At 49.8% G+C, this 21,487-nt stretch overlaps 1 protein-coding gene across 4 annotated transcripts in view; it reads right to left on the reverse strand.

The window, feature by feature from the left end:
• prkcab (protein kinase C, alpha, b) overlaps positions 1-17,083 on the reverse strand; it is a 141,934-nt gene extending 124,851 nt beyond the window's left edge. For 3 of the 4 annotated variants that reach the window (XM_028818924.2, XM_051919074.1, XM_051919076.1), the window contains exons 1-2: positions 16,806-17,083; positions 9,812-9,843 (exon numbers count right to left, since the gene is read on the reverse strand). In XM_028818924.2, coding sequence (XP_028674757.1) covers positions 9,812-9,843; positions 16,806-16,975 — 202 coding nt within the window. In that variant the 5' untranslated portion in view covers positions 16,976-17,083. Of the gene's footprint in view, positions 1-9,811; positions 9,844-16,805 lie in introns of those variants that run through there. The other variant, XM_051919075.1, reaches the window with a different exon arrangement.
• Between the last annotated feature and the right edge of the window lie 4,404 nt (positions 17,084-21,487).

A 21,487-nucleotide genomic window follows, 5' to 3' on the forward strand; every position in this document is an offset into this window, starting at 1 on the left:
GACGGATTCATGGTCAGACCCTGAGCCAGAGCATTAAGAGTTTTGTATTGCATTGGACAGTTCAGGGGCTGACCAATCACATTAAGAGTTGAAGAGCAGTAACTCTAAGTTTAGATACTGACCAATCACATCAAGAATCAAGACTAAGGGCTCTGGGTTTGAATACTAATATATTATCTGGGACCAATAGTGGCCACTCCAGAGCACGACACCAGTGTCTCCCAGTTCAGACTCTAACCAGTTGCATCTGGTAGTTCCCAGTTCAAATCCTGAGCAGTCACACCAAGACCGATCAGTTCAGATATTGACCAAGTGCATCAACAGTCTGAGACCACTGACTACCAGGTGAGACTCGTGCACCACAAGCCACCTAGTCAGGAAGTGACCCCCCTAGTGGGGAGCGATTTTGAGACCAGGATGTCCCAAATCGGACCACACCACATCCCAGTGTAAGATGATCTCTTTCAGTCCAGGCTCAGATTGGTGGGCGGCAGTCCAGAAAATGACCCACTGCTGTCCTTTTTTGTTTATTAAGAGAGCCCGGTGGTCCCAGTGGAGATATTAACTTCTCATGAATCCCAGTGGGTAAAGAGGCTGATGCTGGGGGCTGCCAGTTCCCATATGATGCCCCAGATTGACCCCCCATGTACAGACTCCAAAACTATCAGGTATTCCACCAGATTATATTTTTGGTGCCCTCAGCAGACCCAGTTCACATAGTGACCACCCGGCTAACTAGAACTTCAAAACCCGGTTTGGTGAAGCCAGGGGTCTCCAGTTCAGACAGGCACACCAATAATGGCTCAGGAAGAACTGGTCCCTGTGTTGAGTGTTGAGGCCCTGCCACCTTCCACCCTCCCCGTGACGTTGACGGCTCAAGACGCAGCAGAACTCCAGGTGGGGAATCTCCAGGAAGGGGGGGTGTCCATGGACCGCACTGCACCTTTAAATAAGTGGGCTGCTGCGGAAACACAGCAGAGAGGCTGTAATTAGTGGAGACAGTGAGCTGAATGTCGACAGAGACCACACGTCAGGTGAGCTGCCAAACGGCTCATTAAGCGCTCAGAATACTCCGGAATGTCGTCAGGCAGCAGCACCGAGCACTCGCTCTACCAGTGAGGCAGAAAGAGCTCTCGGAGTGGGACTTGGGTGTGTCACGCAGCGGCGGGCCCCCGCGGTAACACTCCTTCATTCTTCAAGTCACACACTTGCTCTTTCTACCCCAAAGTGAGGAAAGCCACTAGTCCAGTAGAGCAGCCCCCCTGTAGGAGACTCCCCCCGGGAGACTGAAGTCTTCAACAGCATTTTTGAAAGACTCCTTGTAGTCAGTTTGAGCCGAGACTGCTCACCACTGACTAATAGACATGTCACTCAGCACCAGTGGAAGTCATTGCAGACCACCTCGAGTGTCCCCTCACATCTGATACGGCTGTGGTCCGTGTCACACACGTGTGAGTGGGGGGCAGCTAAAGGGCCTAAATAATAGCAGTACCACGCCAGACCATGGGGTGCCGCGCTGCACTGACTTTCTCTCTCAATCCTCTGCAGACCATCCACGGGAAATCCCTCTAAGTCCCGGTGCCTTTGATGACATCACTTCCAGTTCCGGTCCCAATGACATCACTTCCTGTCGCGGCCTTTAAAGCCGCCATATTTACAGCCTTTAAGTCAGTTCTGCTTTGAATTCAAACCTGTAAAGAGCTCAATGCGAATTTACCCAATTGCAGCCAGGGCACAATATACAGGTGGCTGCCCCAAACCTTTTTCGATGTCTTTGGACTATTCTTGTGACATGTTGGCATTTAGACTCCTGCCCACGTGGAGAAGAAAATGGCAGAGCAGTGAGCAAAATGTGGAAGGTTCAGTTCACCAGTTTCACTGGGCGTCACTCCTATAGCAGACCTTGTATAGGGTGAGGGAGCTGAAGACCCAGGTGGGCATACAAGTTCAGGTGCCAGGCCTCAAATCCTCATGCAGACACTGGTCACACACCAGGTTAACCCGATATCTTGGTGTCAACGAAGTGTAGATGAGAATAAGGGGGTTTATCTTTGAAGGTGACGCTAGATGGGGCATCTACAGCGCCAAAGGTAGAGGTCACCACTGACGGGTAGTGCCAAGGACCAAAGTCAGGCCTAACCAGATATTAATACTAAGGGTTAGGATCAGCAGGATCCCGGCAAGAACTCAAAAAGAGTTCTCAAAACTCAGAACTCAGTTCTCAGAACTCAAAAAGCAGCTAAATGGGAGCCCACCGTGGGAAGTCCTGAGGTGGTGACTGGAAGCCTAACATTTGTCCAAAGGAGGTGAAGTCAGAGATGACCAAGCAGACCAACTACTGAGACCACACCTGACCAAAAGTGCCATCTGTTGGCCAGGAGCCTAAAAGGTCAAGTAATGAACAACTGGCTGAGGGTCTGTAGTGCCCAGGACACAAGGGGCTGTGGACACCATGTGTCGAGTGCTGGGGTCAAGTACTGGAGCATAAAATGTAAAGTGATGAAGTAAGCCAGATGGAAATGTCTAGTGCAGAGGTCAGCACTGGCCAGAGGCCTACAAAGCCAAGAGCAGACCGCCAGAGTAGCTAAACATCCATTTTGAGGAGGGTCACGTCACAAATATTGGGTTGGGTGTTGTCCACAAATGCCAGTAAAGGACAGACGTCCAAAAAAATACAACCAAACTCGTCACGGGTTTTCACTTAATGGTGCAGTGGACTTAAATGAGAAGAAATAAGCAGAGCCAAAGGGGATGGGAGGTGGTCCTCTGATTGAAAAGGCAGGGCTCAAAAGAGGAGGGGTCTAAGCAAATGAGTAGGTGGGGCTAATGAGAGGAAGCAGGGCCAATGACAGAAGCGATCAGGCTCAAGAGAAGAGGAGTAGGAGGAAAGTGAGCAAATGAGTAGGTGGGGCTAACGAGAGGAGGCAGGACCAATAAGAAAAGCAATCAGGCTCAAGCGAAAATGAATAGGAGGAGACTGAGCAAATGAGTAGGTGGGGCTAAATGACAAATAAGGAAGGTTCTATGAGTGAAGACGAGGGGCTCAAGAGAGGAGGAGGCTGAGTCTGGGAGTGAATGGGTGGGGCTAATAAATGGGTGGAAACTGAATAAATGAGTGGGTGGTCCTCACAAGAGAAGAAGGCAGGGCCTACGAGTGGGGAGGAGGGGCTTAAGGGAGGAGGAGATGGAACAAATGGGGACAGGCACTTGGGAAAAGGAGGCAGGGTCTATACATGAAGAGGTGGGGGTTCAAGAGAGAAGGTGGCAGAGGTTGTGAATGAAGTGGTGGGACTCAAGGAAGGAAGAGAGTAACCAATGAGTGGGTGAGACACAAGAGAGAAGGAGGTGGGCCTATAAATGAGGAGGTGGAGCTCAATAGAAATAAGGCAGGGACTGTGATTGGGCTGGTGGGGTTTAACAGAGGAGGAGATTGAACAAATGGGCTGAGGCATGCGAGAGAAGGTGGAAGGGGCCTATGAGTAGAGTTGTGGGGGGTCAAAGGAAAGAGAAGACTGAAGAAATGAGAGGGTGGGGCATATGACAGAAGGTGGTGAGTGAACAAATAAGTGGGAGGGGTTAATGAGGAGTAGGAGGAGGTGGTGGGGCTAAAGAGAAAATGAGATGTGAGCAAATGGTGGCAGGTCCTATAAGCGAGTAGGTAGGTTCCAAGAAGGGATGACCCTGAGCAAATGAGTAGGTGGGGCTTATGACAGAAGAAGGCAGGCCCTATGACTGAGGAGGTGGGGCTCAAGAGAAAATGACACTGAGCAAATGGGGTGGGGCACATAAAAGGAGGCAGGGCCTATCAGTGGAGCAGCTGAGATCAAAGGAAAGTGGAGATTGAATAAATGAGTGAGTGGGGCATATGACAAAATAAGGTAGGCCTATAAACAAGGGGGTGGGGCTCAAGAAAAAAAGACAGGACCTAGGAGTCGAGTGGGGGTGGGGGGGGGTGGATGTTGGGGCTCAAGGAAGGAAGAGACTGAAGAAATAAGTGGGTGGGACACATGAGAAAAGGTGGCAGGGCCTATAAGTAAGTAGGCAGGTTCAAAAAGGGATGAGCCTGCGCAAATGAGTAGGTGGGGCTTATGAGTGAGGAGGTGGGGCTTTATAGCAGACGTGACTGAGCACCTGAGGGAAGGAGGCAGGGTCTATGAGTGAGGTGGGCATGCTCAAGAGAAAAGGAGGAGGAGGAGGAGAAGACTGAGCCTCAGTTTTGTGTTGGCCAGAAGGTGTGGCTTGCTACATGAGACACTGACTTCTCAGAAGATGGTTCCCCACCATATTGGTCCCTAACAAATAAGGAAAAGGTTTGGGCCCATCACTTATAAATTACCAGTTTATTCGCATTACTGGACTCATGTGGTATTCCATCAGAGAAGGGAATACAAACAGAATGCCTTGACAGAAGGAGGCAGGTGGGTCAAGCCACAAGCTGTGTGCCATGCCATTAGTGAGTTTGTGTGGTCAGTGTAGGGCTCAGCTGGAGTCCTGAACCTGCAAAACAACTCCCCACAATTACACCCCAACGGTAGAGGTCACAGATGATTGGGAGCTCACAATGCCAAGTCCAATGAGTTGAAGCTGCCTAGAAGTCCACACCATCAAATGTTGAAGTCACTATAGAAACAAAATGGACAGACTGTAGAAAGAGGGGTCATCTGAATACCCGACCACCAGGCAGTGGACATGGTCAGGCAGGATTGGCCGATCAAACACAAGCAGCGCATCCTCAATCCATAAAGGGATTAAAGCAAACAGAAAACAAAGCAGCACTTAAATCCAGCAATTCCCGGTAATGTCCGCGGATTACGACCCTCCCCCTCAAGAGTCCCAAGGGGACTTCCTGCTTACATCTATGCAGTACTGTGGTCACTCAACTTCCATGCCTTACCAAGCAGCTTAGCAGAAAAGAAAAACCAAGATGATACGTGGAAGGTGGATGGACTCTCAAAGCAGTCGGTGTGGGCCATGGCACTGTGATAACTGGGACTGAGCAATGCCCAGTGTGGATAGGAAGGGTCACCCAAAATCAAAGCACTAATGCAAGACCACAGGAGAGACACAAATAAGGCATCGGGGACTTTTTCAGGGATGCAGACTAGAGATCCAGAAATGAGCTGGGCTTACCTCTGGGACACAACGAGGGAACTGGGGACAAATGTGGAGGAAAAAGTGCCATCAGTGACTGAAAGGGACTCTCCTCAGGGGCACCAACCACCCTGATGGTGTGCCACACCCTCGGCAGGTTGATCTGTTGTTCTGGGATCTGAAGCAGATGCCAGTCTGCACAGTAACTGTGTGGCAGATGAGGTCCCTACTATAACTGGCGCGATGCCCATGTATGGTAAGCCTCACAGGGCACTAACCTTGCTCTTTTACGTGTCTTCAGCAAGTCTGGGGGCAAATGACGTGACAGGTCAGTAGGAGGATAATGGCGTGAAGTGAGCTCAGGCTGCAGGGATCCTGAGCTCAGCAGTGGACGGCCAAGTCTGAAGTGCACTGCCCAGCGGCGGGCAGATCTTCTTACTGAAGAATCCCACATGTCCAGCATATAGGGTTATTTTGGGAGCAGGAGGTATCACTCTTACACTCCCTGTCCCACCAGAATTGACCTCCTCCCACCTTTCTCCAGTTACAAGGGGCCCAGCGCTGCTCCCAGTTAGCCGAGGAGTTTGCAGGGGAGCTGATTTGCATTAGCCAGCCTAATATGACTGGTCGCTGCTGGCATGGAGGAAACAAAGGACTTCATTTGCATGTAAGATGACGGGCAAGGACAAGACAATATGCAAATTACCCTGGGGAGCGCTATATAGTGCCTCTTGGCACGTGGCGTACCCCTTCACTTTCACGGCTCACCTCACCCTGTCTCAGAAGAGTCACAGCTGCTGTGCCCTGTCACTAACGTGAAGAAGCAGCTGGGAATGGTCAAAGATCTCGGTGGGTCAGGTCACTAGAGGGACGTATCAGCCAATCAGTGCCGGGTGGCTTCATTTTTTTCCCAGATGACGCAGTGAGTCATGGATGGCACCGCAAGGTGGATTCCCAGAAGGCCACAAGCTCATTGGACTTAAACTGAGTCCATTCAATTGTGCCAACTTCTGGGGCCAGCACTGCAGCCAATTTGGGCATCCTGTGGGAACGAGGCCAGGCTTCTTTGTTCCAAGCACACTGATCAGAAATAAACATGAGCATGGGCAGAAGGAAGGGCAGGAGTGCTGGTAAGTGGGCAGAAGAATGGGGAGAAGAGGGATAGAAGTAGTGAGTGGTCAAGGATAGACAACAAAATACCAGGACGGGTTACTTCAGTGGACAAACATCTGTGAAGGCAGAGGGCAGGAAGTAGGCTGTGGACAGTGGGCCGGGACTATGAACCAGGGTGTGGACAAAGTGACAGAAGGGATCGTGAGTGGACAGAAGAACAGAAGACCTAGCAGAGGAATAGTGAGTGGTCAGGTGAGTTTAAAAATAAAAAAGGACAGGCAGACTGTGGAGTGGACAGACAACTAAGGAAAGGCCTTCCTGTGACTGTGGTCAGCACAACTGGTAAATGAGATACAGTGTGGGAGTGGACGGTCAGCAGATGAGGGACTCTGGGGGTGAAGGGTCAGCAAAGAACAAGCTCTCTGGGTGAAGGGCTTCAAAAGCATGGGCTCTGGACAGACTGGCTTTGGGAGTGAAGGGTCAGCAAAGGGCAGTTCGGGGGGTGAATGGCCAGCAAACGATGGGCTCTGGGAGTGAAAGGTCAGCAGAGTGAAAGGTCAACAAAGGACCAACTCTTGGGGTGAATGGCCAAGAAAGGACCAGCTTTGAGAGTGAAGGGTCAGCAAATGATGGACTTTGAGAGTGAAGGGTCAGCAAATGATGGGCTCTGGGGGTGAAAAGTCAGAAAAGGATCTGCTCTTGGGGTGAATGGCCAAGAAAGGACCATCTTTGGGAGTGAAGGGTCAGTAAGAAATGGCCTCGGGGGCTGACGGTCGGCAAAGAATCAGCTCAAGGAGTGAACAGCCAGCCAACATGTAAAGAGGCACCCGTACGCGTAGAGCCCCCCACCCCCCGGTAAGGTCCACCAGGGCACTTTTGCACACACACAAACCCCTCTAACCCTTCACACACACACAAGCGCGTCTAAAGCGCCGGCCGACACGAGCCAACATGATGGACGAGCTTGCCGCCCGCGGTTGTGTAAAACTGCCATACAGCAAACAAACGCTGGCCTGATGCTTCCCAGAGCCTGAGATCATGCGCCGCGCACTCCAAGGCCAGCTGTCCCAGGACCCCAGCTGTCCAGTGTGCTCCACGGTGGCTGCCAAAGAACACAAACACAAGTGTAAGCCGAGCAGAAGACCCGTCTTCATTTGGAGAGTGGCCAGCAGCAGTGGGAGCCCACCACTTCCGCGGCGTCCACCCATGTCTCTCGGGATGCTGGCTGCCCCTCCTGACCTTCTCTCCGCTGGACACCCCAGTGAGAGGTTCATGTCTGCTCACTCAGGTCCGTGTGTGTACTGCACTTTCTCACTCGCTTGCACTTGCACACGCAGAGGTAGCAGCAGACATATCTGCACACTCACACGGACACTTTCACTCAGTCCATTTCACTTAACGTCTCACACACTCACACTTACAAACATGTGGATACACTCACTGACGTTCACTGTACGCGCACACACTCATTAACTTGTGCACAGAAACACACGCGGATATCAACTCGCACATGGAACTAGAGATAGGGAATAGTCCGGCACACACCTTGACACTAATACAGGCACTCACTCTTTTACTCCTCTAGACATGGACACATGTCCACAGGGCTGGCACGTGTGAACGCACGCACACACAGATTCATGTCGGCACACTTGTGCACTCACAGAAAGACACCGCCAGAGTGTTGCACACGGCAGCACACCTTTACGGTTCTCAAAACGATGGATGCACACCCGCTGTCTCAAATGCGCACTCTCGTGTGAACACGACCACTCCTAGCCCTGCATGTGTAAACCCGCTCACAAATCCTCCCAAGCTCACACTCCCACCCGTATGTACAATTCCACACTCACATTCATATATGCACACCTGTGCACTTAAATATTTACCCAGAAATACACATAAGGGGTGTTACATACACATTTACACACTCAACCCTTCAGACTTGTGCACACTCTCGTGTGAACACAACCACTCCTGGCCTTGCCTGTTTAAGTAGGCACTGCCAGTTAAAGCCTGCCTGGCACATGTAAGCCCACACACCAATAAATACCACAAAAGCCCACTTAGCCCCCCTCAAACATGTGCACTCCTTCACCTAAACACGTGCAGTCACACTCACAAACACGCCTGACTAGCACACACACACACCCACCCACTCTGGAATGCCATTTTGTTTTGCTGCCCTACCACTCCCTGCTACACCCACATACCCATCTCTCAGCACCTGCAAGACGCCCTCGGGGGTTTCAATGGGTACGGGGAGGGGGCTCCCACGCTTTCCATGACTGGGAAGGGAGTGGGCGGGGAATTCCTGGCTTGCCATGTCAGTCTGCCCACGAACTGAAAGGGCACCATTAACACGTGCGATCACACGAGAGTCACACTCACTCCAGTAAAACGTGGAGGGCGGCACCGGGGCATCTCGCCGCATTCCCTGAAGTCAATGAGGCACATGAAGCCAGCGGCAGCCTCTCTCAGCACACTTCCTCCCTGCCACACCTCCAGGAAGTCACCCCTTGCCCACGTGCCTCGTGCTGCCAGTCAGCGTCTAATCCGGGCCAAGCGGCGTGAGGTGGAGGAGGATGTGCCTGTGTTCCCCTGCCTCAGGCTACCTGCGCCCAGTTTGACTCGCAGCTCTGGCTGGCAGCCCCAAGAGCCTCACAGCTTTGTTTCCCCTCATACAGCTGCAGCCCGGGCACCTGTGCAGACAGGGCAGAGCCGAGCAGCTGGCGTTAATCTGCCAATGGCAAAGGGTGTCAGAAACACAGATTAAAGCGATACAACTCAAAGTCAAGCCAGTGTAACCCCTTAATTGGCAAGAGGCATGCCAGGCACTTTGAACGTGGAGCTGTCAGCATGGGCTTGCAATGCCACAGAGTCTCAGGGCCACAACACCTCCCTGGCACAGAAAGTCGTGGTCAGCTTCGCAGCGAATGAATGCGGTTACCAGAAAGACCAGCGAGCCGATGCCTAGCCAGGCTACAGAAGTGATACCCGATCAGCAAATGGCAACCTCACACCGCAGAGGGCAAAACCACAACTCACATGTACCCTGCCTACAGTGGGCAACCACAGAGCTCACAGGGCAGCCACAGAACAAAGGCATCCGGCCAGCACAAAACATTATCAGATAATAGAGGGCTGCCACAGAAATCAAGTGAACTGTGCCCATGCCGGCTTGGTGCCAGCCTGCCATGGAGTATTTTATTTAAGGAAAACAGTCATCAGTGGGTTATCAGCCCTGAGGTGTAGTTGTGAAATCAAGAGGCCCTGTGCCACTTTTCAGACTTCACCCCCCTGGCACACTGTCCACGTGAAAGGGCTTTGTGGTAGCTAGGGTAGTCACCTTTGTGCCAAAGTTATCAGAAAAGCCTTCTGACCAGTTTGCCTGTGGCACTTTTCTCAAGATGCACTAAGCGGTTTATTAATAATAAACATGATGCCCACTGTGCCAGTCTAATTCATAAGCCCACTAGAGCAGCCCTTTAAATCTAATAAGAATACACCACAATGCGCCCACCAACTCCACCCCCACCCCACCATGCCACACAGAAATGAGACCCGGCGTGTTCTCTTCAGGACCCTGCAGTCAGGTGGCACCTACCTTGGCACTGGAATCCTTGCTTTCCAAATCCCCTAAAAAAACAAAAAGAAAGAAAAAGCACAGCTGGTCAGTAAGGGAACAGGGCAGCGGGGGGCATCAGCAGCATAAACCCACACATATGACATGGACAATGGCAATGGCTCTGTCTGACTTGAACTTCTCTCATATTTCTTTGTATTTTTACTTTTGTTTAAAATGCGATTCTTATCTATTATTTTGTGTCCTTGAGTGTTTAGAAAGGCCTATGAATAAATAAAGTGTATTATTATTATCATTATCATTATTATTATTATTATTAAATCCCCTGGGGTGACTACACTTTTGCCCCCAACCAAAGGGAGCAAATCCCAAATGGGACATCCCAGTAAGGTGAACACCGAAAACCGCACTCACCCCGGCACCGTGTGGTCGTAAGTGGGCCTATGCTATATGACACAGAGCGGCCTGCAGGGGGCGGAGCCTCGCACCTGTTCAAACCGGCCAGGGGAGACGAGCCAGCAGGCTGTGTTTGCTTAGCGGGGCGAGGAGGACCACTGAGGTCAGAGCCGACTTCCAGGGAAAGAACTGTGTAGACACAGGGCCACACCTGGTGTGCACAAGAGTGAGTACACAAACAAGAGGTACAACTAGCAGGGACAAAAGGCTGGTGCGCACAACATCGACACACTCCGAGGGTACACACACACACACACACAGACCTGGAGTGCACAATGAGCACCCAAACAGAGTGTACCACAGTCGCTGATGCACACCTACTGTGTAGTGTGCAACAATAAACATGGAGTGCACAGTGCAACAAACACAGTCCTACACAAGGGACAGCAGTGAGATGGAATATACAGAATCACTAATGAACACACACACACACACACAAGTATGTTGTGTACAACTAGCAGTGACTCAAGCCAAGCACTCAGAGTAGACAGACACACACACACACACACCTGGATTGTTCAATATTTAAAAGTGAGCACTCACAGAGTGTACAGCAGATTCTAACACACACACACAAACACAAGGGTGGTCCACAACGCAGAGACAAAAGCAAAGAGTGCACAGTCAGTGTACAACAGTCTACAGTGAGTACAAAACAAAATCACTAATGCACACACATACAAGCGTTGTGTGTAGAACTAGCAGGGACGCAGTACTGGAGTGCACAATACTTACACACATACATGCACTCGGAGTGTAATGATACTGAGCTGGATTGCACACTCTTCAATAGTGAGCACAAAAACTGACACTAACACGCACATGTAGTGAACAACACTCAAATCACGGAGTGCACAGTTCAACAACCTGAACGTACAACAGTCGTGAGCACAGACACACACACACTTGTGTTGTGTAAAACTAGCAGTGACACAAGTCTGGAGTACACAATACTTACATACATCTATGTATGTGTCTACTCACAGTGTAAATATACTGACCCGGATTGCACACTTTTCAACAGTGAGCACACAAACAGTCACTAATGCACCCACGTGGAGTGCACAACAGTGAACACATGGGGTACACAGTGTTACAAGCAGAGTTCAAGAACCTGAGTGTGCAATCATCCTTATCACAGACATGGGATTCACAACCATCAACAGTGAGCACACACATGGAGTGTAAAAGAGTCTGTCACACAACAGACACACACACACACACACACACATACACCAACCCTCCCTCACACACACACGTGTTTTGCGTAAAACTAGCAGTGACACAAGTCTGGAGAGCCCACTATACACTTACAAACATTCCTACACTCAGAGGGTGCACATACAGACCTGGAATGCACACCATTCAACAGTGAGCACTCACGGAGTGTACAACACTCTCCAATACACAACACGGTCACAAACGCATGGAGATCACGGTGGTCCACGATCAGACTGACCAACAGGGACACACACAGACCTGGAATGCACCGCGGTCCCCAGTCAGCACACAAATGTAACATACAGAAAGTACTGATGTGCACACACTCACACACACACTCACACTCACACTCACACACACACACACACACACACACACACACACTAGGAGAGGAAAAAGTGTCCAGCTCTTATAAGCATTCTTCTTGTTCTTCATCATCATCATCTTCATCATCTTGCTCAGTGGTCACACAGGGTTGCCAGATCCTGAACCACAACGACACAGCAGCACAAGAAACCAGTCCGGCAACTGACGTATACAAAGAGCGCAAGGTGGTGGTCGGGGGGTCCCACTCGGAGATTCGACAGCCAGGTTGGGGGTATAAGAGTGATAGAAAGGCTATACTGTATTCTGTACCATGGAACTTGAGATTTGAGAGTGATAAAGAATGTGGAAGGGCCTGTGAAGCAGGGGGTCCCTACTAAGGCTAACAGAACAAAGGAGGGGATTTGAAAAATAACCCAAAATCTCACCGTTGTCTTTTTAAAAAAAAAAAAGCCCATGAAATTGCAGTTTTTGTTGTGAACAACAATTAAAAAGAGCCCAACTGGGCGAGAAAATAGCCTGGAAGAATCAACTGTGAGCACCCATGGAGGGTACAACAACAACACACACACGTGCGCATGGAAGACCCCTTAAGGGCTTCAATAACTGTGACGTCCCGCCACACCAGGGGGTGGCGCTGCTCTCTAACGCTTTCTCTCTTTCTCCCTCTGCAGAGCAGCCGACTGAAATCTCCACCAGTGATGTCACTTCCTGTTCCTGTCACCAGGTATTTAAACCGCCACCCTTCATCTACGCGTAGTGTGATTCTTGAACTCTGTCTTGTTTTGCCTCGTTGCCCACTGGTGGCAAACCCCCCACTCTTCATAGTGCACCGCCTCTGCTCATTTTACAAAGCACACCAGTGAGCACAACAACAGCCAGTCAGTCAGTCAGCCAGTCAGTCAGTCAGTCAGTCAGCCGGTCAGTCAGCCGGTCAGCCGGCCAGTCAGTCGGTCAGCCGGTTAGCCAGTCAGTCAGCCGGTCAGTCAGTCAGCCAGTCAGTCAGCTGGTCAGTCAGTCAGTCAGCCAGTCAGCCAGTCAGTTAGCCAGTTAGCCGGTCAGCCGGCCAGTCAGTCAGCGAGTCAGTCAGCCAGTCAGTCAGCCGGTCAGTCAGCCAGTCAGTCAGCCAGTCAGTCAGTCAGTCAGTCAGTCAGCGAGTCAGCCGGTCAGTCAGTTAGTCAGCTGGTCAGCCGGTCAGTCAGCCAGTCAGCCGGTCAGCCGGTCAGTCAGCCAGTCAGTCAGCCAGTCAGTCAGTCAGCGAGTCAGCCGGTCAGTCAGTCAGTCAGTCAGTCAGTCAGCCGGTCAGCCGGTCAGCCGGTCAGTCAGTCAGTCAGTCAGTCAGCCAGTCAGTCAGTCAGTCAGTCAGTCAGCCAGTCTCACTCACCTTCATAAGCAGAGCACACTCGGAGTACACACTCCAAAGTGTGCACACAACTGCAGGGCAGGGTACAGAAGGCACAGCTAAGAGTGTACAACATTCACACACATCCAGAGACACTCGTATAGTGACACACACTCACACACACACAGAGCCCACTAAATCAATCGAACACACACACATCTGGAACTGATGATCCACAATTCACACTCAAACAGATACTCGCAAGCAGCAGGGAGTGCAACAGTCACGCACGTGTGTAAAACTTCCATTCACAGTAGTACTAAAACAAGCACACGTGATACCCTGGAGTGCACAACAAGAACAGAAGGCGCACACTAGTGACAAACCCGCATGCTCACGAGGACACCGAAGTCACACAGTTAATGTCCACACATGAATCACAGGCCAGAGGAGTGCGCATTAGTGAGAGCCACACAGGTTTACGTTAACCACACAGAGTGATACATGGACTTGACAGGAGAGGATGTGGCAGATCAACTCTCGTTATTAACACACACACAGCACACCTGTCACAAAGAGCAGCAGTCGTCACGTGTGCTCTAGTGCGAGTGTCACATCACACGTGGAACTAGTGCACCCACAACACGCACTGCCACACTCACGCTCAGAAAGTTAACAAGGGTGATACAGTAACATGTCACTCACGCACAACTACACACCGCGGCTGTTTACACACAAACACAGACCTCCAGGATGAACGCCGTGTCACCTCACTCTCATATGTGCTACACCTACAGCTACACCTGACGTTAGAAGTTAACTTGGGTGTTATGAAGTCAAACAGGCCGTCCTAGACCCCCGAGTGCCACAGAAGTGCTAGTGATGCACCAAGGGACGCACTCCAACACTCAAGCTCTGAAGTCCAGTCACACACCTTTGCGGTAACCCATAAGTGACACGGACGCACAAGTCAGGGGTTATTATTAGAGGGACACTCGGTCACACTAATAACACCTGGGAACTGAAGCTTAGTGACGCCATGTTGGATGGCCACGCAGTGACACCCAGTCACATAAGACACAGCCTCTGACTTCTGGAACAACCAAGTGATGTCCTGACAGCTTAACCCGAGTGACATCCGAGTGACATCCAGCCAGTGACACAGAGCAGCGTGTCCTTGAAGTTAGGATGGGTGACACTACATTGACACTAGTGATGAGCACAGCGTCACACTTCTAGAGTTAACAGATCACATCCAGCCACACACCGACCCTAGTGGTGCACAATCACACACCTCTTAACAAGATGTCACTCAGTTAGAAGCAACGACACCGGGTAAAATATCTGGGGTCAACAAGTGACACAGCAAATGACATGCTGTTTGACACCTCTAGAGTGAACATGAGAGTGACACACAAGCACTTGGTGGGTTCTTACTTCTGAAGGTACACAGAGCCACCAGCTGACCAAAGAAACGGCGTCACCCACACACTGCTGTACTTCATGTCAGTGCTGTCACGAGGGGACGGTGGTGACACAACGTCACACACCCATGGGGCTTACATGAGTGACACCCCCTGTCCACGGACATGCTGCAGTCAACAAGCAGCACGCTGACACACAATAGTCCTAGTGATCCACAGTCACACAGCCACACAGTGACACACGTCTGGAGTTAACACGAGGGACACAGTGACACTAGTGATCCACGGCCTTCATTGCAATTAACAAATGGCACAGCAACGCTGGCTGTCACCAGTGATCCATGGTCACTCACGCCTCAAGTTAACAGGCAGCACAAGGCCGCACGCTGGCACTAGTGACACACACATCTGGAGTTAACACGAGGGGCGTTCGAGTAGACAGACACGGGTGACCCGCACTCGCAATTGATGGCACATCAACACACAGTGGCACTGGTTATCCGTGGTCACTCACACCTCAAGTTAACAAGTGGCAAACAGCCAGCTACTGACAATAGAGTCACACATCCGGGATTAACAGGAGTGACATAAATGTAAACACAGACACACACCCTTGGAGTGAACAAGTGGCACCGGTCAATACGCTGACACTGACGATGCCCACCATCATACATACATGGATACATGGACACACCAACACAAGTGATCCCATCACACACACCCTTGGAGTGAACAAGTGGCACACGAGTGATACACTTGATTGACATACAGGTAAACACAAACACTAGTGATCTGCGGTCACCCTTGGAGATAGCAAGTGACACTACACAGTCACTCGACAGGCAGCAGAGAACAACATGGTGACACTGACAATGCCCACCGTCATACATACATAGACACGCGGACACTAGCGATCCCGTCACACAACCTTGGAGTTGGGTAGTGGCACACTAACACGAGTGATACACACCTACAGCTAACGTGGGTGACATACAGGTTAGCACAGACACTGGTGATGCCATCACACGCCCTTAGAGATAACAAGTGACCCACCACCACACAGTGGCACTGGTGATCCACGGTCACTCACACCTCAGGTTAACAAGTGACACACAGCCAGCTACCGGCAATAGTGTCACACATCTGGGATTAACAGGAGTGACATAAATGTTAACACAGGCACCAGACACTTAGAGTTAACAAGTGACATTATTGAGCCGCGGCCACTCAAAAAGTGACACTGGGCAATATGCTGACCCTAACAATGGCCACCGTCATACACATCTGGAGTTACATGTGTGCATACATTTAGAATTTCCCCTTGGGGGTTAATAAAGTAGAACTAAGCAAATCTAATGACACGTCACACAGCCACACACTCACATTAGTGACACACAACAGGAGTTAACGTGAGCCATCATCAACACTAGCAATCTGCGATGACACTTGCAGTGCCTCCTGGTCATAACTGACACACACCTGACAACGGCCACCCTTGGAGTTAATACATGAGCCAGCGTCACACGGTGACACTGAAGATCCACGGCTGCTCAACAAGTGTCACAGGTTAGTATGTGGACACTAATGATGCCCACTGTCATACACATCTGGAGTGACAGACCCGCTGACACTAGTGGTCCCTTCACACATCCTTGGAGTTGACAAGTGGCACACAACCAGACCCAAAACGCGAGTGACACTTGGCATGAGCATGTGTGACACCCCTGACACTAGCGAGTCCTTAAGAGTTAACGAGTGGCACACCAGAGCACAGTGACACTGCTGATCCACGCTGAATCAACAAGTGGCACAGGTCAATGAACTTCACAGTGAACAAGTGGCCCCCAGTCACACACTAACACGAGTGATTCAGGAGTGACTGGCCACTGACACTAGTGATCCGCGATTACACTTGGAGTTAAACACACACTCACGCCAGAGTTAACGAGTGGCACGCAGCCAAAGAACGACAGAAGTGATCCACACACACAAAGCGATCTACTGTCGCGCACTCTCCGGAGTGGCCCCGAGTCTCAGAATCACCGGCTCACAGTATACGGATGCAAACACACACCCATGTTTCACTCCCAGACGCTCTCCCGGGCGCGCACACACACATATATATACGCGCACACGCAAGCACGCACGCGCACTGTTTCGGTGTGACGGGCGGGCGAGCGAGCGAGCGCGCGTATCGTGCTGTCAGGCGGCCCCGAGTTCTGCCGGTTCGGCTCGGCTCGGCTCTCACCAGATGAAGTCGGTGCAGTGGCTGCAGAAGGTAGGCTGCTTGAAGAAGCGCGCGATGAATTTGTGGTTCTTCACTTCGTGGACGTTCTTCTGCTTCAAAGCGCCTTTCCGCGCAAAGCGGTTCGCCACGTCCGCCGAAGAGGATTCGTTGGGATGGATCACGTCAGCCATGGCGACGGAGCCGAACCGAGCCGGGGCAGCAGGACGACGGGCAGCCCAAGCACAGTCTAACCGAGCGCAGCTACCTCTCCTTTCACTATCACTCACTCTCACTCTCTGAGCTGCGCTCTCCGTGACGTCACGGGGGCGGGCCGACGAAGCCCAGTCGCGCTCCCTGGCGGCTGGTAAACACAGGCTGACAAATCTTTGCTTTGGGCTTCAAGTCGGATCCGTGCTTGTGCTGGGCGTACCTTTGGGGGGGTTGATCACGGGTGTGTGCGGCCCTAACCGATTGAAAAGTGTTCACATCAGACCCCCTGAAACTTTCTCCGATTACAGAAAGTTGTGGCAGAACAGGTGACTCGCCTTCACCTTCTACGCTCATTTTCGCCGATCTCAGAAATGTTTTACTTGATTGACTTTGCGATCAATCCCGTCAGGGCGCGTTTCAATTCCGCGTCCTGCAGCTTTTCCTCCATTGAACCTGCTCATGTCAGATTACACAACCCCATAACTTTCCATCTTGCTGCTCTGATTCTGTCAGACATTATCATCATGTGGCTTGGCCTGATCCTGTCAGATATCAGAAGCCTGTAACTTTACTTCCTCAGCTCAAAACTCATTTGGAGACCCTGCGATGCTTCGATACTGAATGCCATTCACATCCATCAAGCAGATGAGCCCCCGAAGTGCGTCAGGGTCAGCGAAGACATAATGAATGCGATCGCGGCTCGTCTGTTCCGGCCTGCGCACTTTTCCGTAATTCTCCCACACATTTTTTTTTGTTTGCCATTGTTTTCCGGGCAGCGGTATGCTTTGTAAGCTGTCTGCTTTTCAGATTCAAAAGCAACATTTCAGTTTCTTTGATCGTCAGTCGTTTCGTTTGTTTAATATGTTCCGAAAAAAAGGAAAAAAAAAATAATCGGAAAGGTGTCTGAATAGGGGATGATGACGCCATCTAGTGGGAGAAAGAAGAAAACATTCCTAGTGACGAAGCCTGAGCGGCGCGTCTCCGATATGTACAAAGTGATATTTACAAATAAAAACGAAATGAAACGAGGAAAGGTAGGGGTGGATGTGAGGTATTTGTGTAAGATTGTGGTAAGATGAACAACCCAGACGGATGTCAGGTGGAATACCAGCGAAAGGAGAGGAGAGCTAGTGGGAGTATAGGTGGCATTGTGGTGACTAAGTGAGCAGCCTGTGAGTACGCAGGTGACATACTGATGAGAAGGAGAGGAGTGTGTGGGTTTTCAGGCATCATACTGGTGACAGGGGCTGTCCTGACAGTGCCTTGGTACACTTCTTTTCCTTTATAATGATCTCCGCTCCATCCTGTAATAGTCTTGGCTCTGCTAGATTACATTATGAATGGAGCGACAGTATATGAGATGTGAAGTGTTATGCCTCCACTCTACAGGCCTCGTCTTGAAGACTTCAGCCTAGGAGCAGAATGGCAGTCGCCCTGTCGTTGCTGACCTGACCTATCAGGGCAAGTAGGATTTGATTTCATTGATTCAAGGCTCGTCTCGAGGAAGCGGCAGCCATCCACATTACACTGAGATCGAGCCTAGGTTAGAAAACTGCGGGGCACTGGGATCCAACCTGCTTCACGGCATTGAGATGCACAAGTACGGAGGAGAGAAAGGAACAGGAAATTGAGAAGTGACAGAATCAGACGAAGAGGCGCACAAGTGGTGAACTTTAAGGGAGATACTTGGCTTCCTCCTCCTACTCTGCCAGATGTTGCTTTCTATCGTTTTGTTTACAGGATTGCTGGAGGAAGAGTGAAACTGCATAACCTAGAGATCTAAAAGAAGATGACGCTGATGAAGAACAGCTACAGGAGGAAGGGGGTGTGTGTGTGTGGGGGGGGGGGGGGGGAACATAATGAATAAAACAGCCAGGCACAGGACTATAATAAAAACTTATTGTGAAGATAGTGAGATCAAAACAACAATGGGAGCACCTGCAGGAACCCAAGCTCTCGCTGGATCACACAACGGGTTACAGCGTCAGACAATGAGATCTAGAAGGCTCTGAGATCCAGCAGGATAAAACAACAAGGGATGCATCGGCGGGATATTGAGACCAGACAGGGTGAAAAAAAAGGATGAATATACGGAATTCTGAGGTGTAGCAGAATCAAAAAACGCCACTTACCACTGAGACATCACAGGCTCACCCAAGTGTTACGATGTCAGGCAATGAGATCTGGAAAAGTCAAAGATCCAGCAGGATTAAACAACAAGGGATGCATCTGCAGGAGATTGAGATCTAACAAAACGATTAAAAAGGACGAATATACAAGACTCTGAGGCCTAGCAGGATCAAACAAAGGTTACACTGTCAAAGGTAATGAGATGGAGAAGGGGTCAGAGATCTATCAAAGGATATGTATGCCGGATATTGAGATCTAACAAAATGAAACAAGATGTGAATAGACAAGAGAGTGAGGTGTAGCAGGATTAGTCAACACTCCCGAACATCGAGATCTCACAGACTCACACAAGGGTTACAGTGTCAGGCAATGAGATCTGGGAAAGTCGGAGATCCAGCAGGATAAAACAACAAGGGATACCTCTGCATGATATTGAGATCTAATGAGACAATGAAAAGAGGTTGAATATGCAAAATTCCGAGGTGTGGCAGGATCAGATGACACCACAGGACACTGAGGTCCACAGACTTCTACAATTATTACAATGTCAGACAATGAGATCTAGAAGGGTCTGTATCTGTGGGATATTGAGGTCTAACAGTATGAAAAAAAAGGGATGAAGATGCACAATTCTGAGGTCAGGCAGGATCAAGCAAAGGTTACATTGACAAAGATAATGAGATCTAGAAGAGTTGCAGATCTAACAGGGGCTGTGAGATCTAGTAGAGATCTCACACAAGGGAAACGGCGTCAGAGACACAATGAGGTCAAGGGTGAAACAAAGGGAACAGCTACAAAGATCTGAGATCTAGTGGGATAAGACAGCAGGAGGTATGGCTGCAGGATGACGGAAAGGATAAGAATACAAGATCTGGAGGTCTAGCAGGATCAGACACCACTACAGGACACTGAGATCTAGCAGGAGCATGCAAGGGTTACCATATCAAAGATAATCAGATCTAGAGGGATGGAAAAAGAGCTATGTACACATGGTACTAAGATCTTGTAGGATCACACAAGGGTTACAATGGCAACAATGATGAGATCTAGAGGGGTCTGAGATCGAACAGGATCAAACAACAAGGGATGCAGCTGCAGGATACCTGTATTGAGATCTAAGGGGGTGAAAAAAGGTATGAATATACACAATACTCAGACGTAACAGGATCAAACAAGGTTTACATTGTCCAAGATAATGAGGTCTAGAAGGGTCAGAAATCAGTCAGGATGAATATTTAAGGAACATACAGTTCATGCAGGAAATTGATATGGAACAGAATTAAAAAGGGATGAAAATGCAAGATTCTGGGTTCTAGCAGGGTCAAACAACCTTACAGGACACTGAGATCAAGTAGGCACACACATGTTACAGTGTCAAAGACCATGAGATCTAGAAGGGGAGAGAGCTACAAAGATCTGAGATCTAAAGTGATAACTCAACCAGGGCTTGTAAGAGAACAGACGGACAACGATAAAGAGTTGCCCCTGTGTAAATGAAAAATACACAGTAATTGTGGTGACATCTTCATAGACGCAAGTTCCTAGTTAAACTGCCTCAAGATGTCAGATCTGCTTTTAGGAAGAGATGGACCCAGGTGGATGGACACCGGAAGTGACATCAGTGGCTGTATAGCCATCAGTCTCTCAGTCTGCAGAGGGAGGATGAGTAAAGGTATTAGGACACAGCACCAACTGCTGGAGCGACAGAGAATTACAATCACCAGAGCCTTTCAGCCCCCCCAAACCCCCCCATGTACATGCGCATGACAGGCTATATCTGCAGGATAACAAAAGATCAATATACGAGCTACTGAGGTCTAGCAGGATCAGACACCACTACAGGACACTGAGGTCTAGCAGGATCAGTCAAGGGTTACCGTGTCAAAGACAATGAGATTAAGAATGATGAGAAAAGAGTCAGGTATACATGACACTGAGGTCTTGCAGGATCACATAAGGATTACAATGTGAAAAATGAATAAGATTTAGAAGAGTTTGAGACCTGGTGGGATAAAACAAGAAGGGATCTGCAGGATACTGAGATCTAACAGGATGCAAAAAGGATACTTATACACAATACCGAGTTGTGACAGGATCAAACTACACAACAGGATGCTGAGATCTAGTGGGCTTCCACAAGATTTACATATGAAAGATACTGATATCTAAAAAGATGAAAAATGGCGTAAATATGCAAGATACCGAGGTCCACCAGGATCACACATGGCTTACAATATCAAAGATAATGAGATCTAGAGGGGTACAACAGCAAGAGATACACCTGCAGGACGTTGAGAAAAGGGAACAACATACAAGACTGTGAGGCCTACCAGGATCAAACAACCTTACAGAACACAAAGCTC

The sequence above is a fragment of the Erpetoichthys calabaricus genome, chromosome 14 (genome assembly GCF_900747795.2).
Source record: "Erpetoichthys calabaricus chromosome 14, fErpCal1.3, whole genome shotgun sequence".
NCBI classification, from domain to species: domain Eukaryota; kingdom Metazoa; phylum Chordata; class Cladistia; order Polypteriformes; family Polypteridae; genus Erpetoichthys; species Erpetoichthys calabaricus.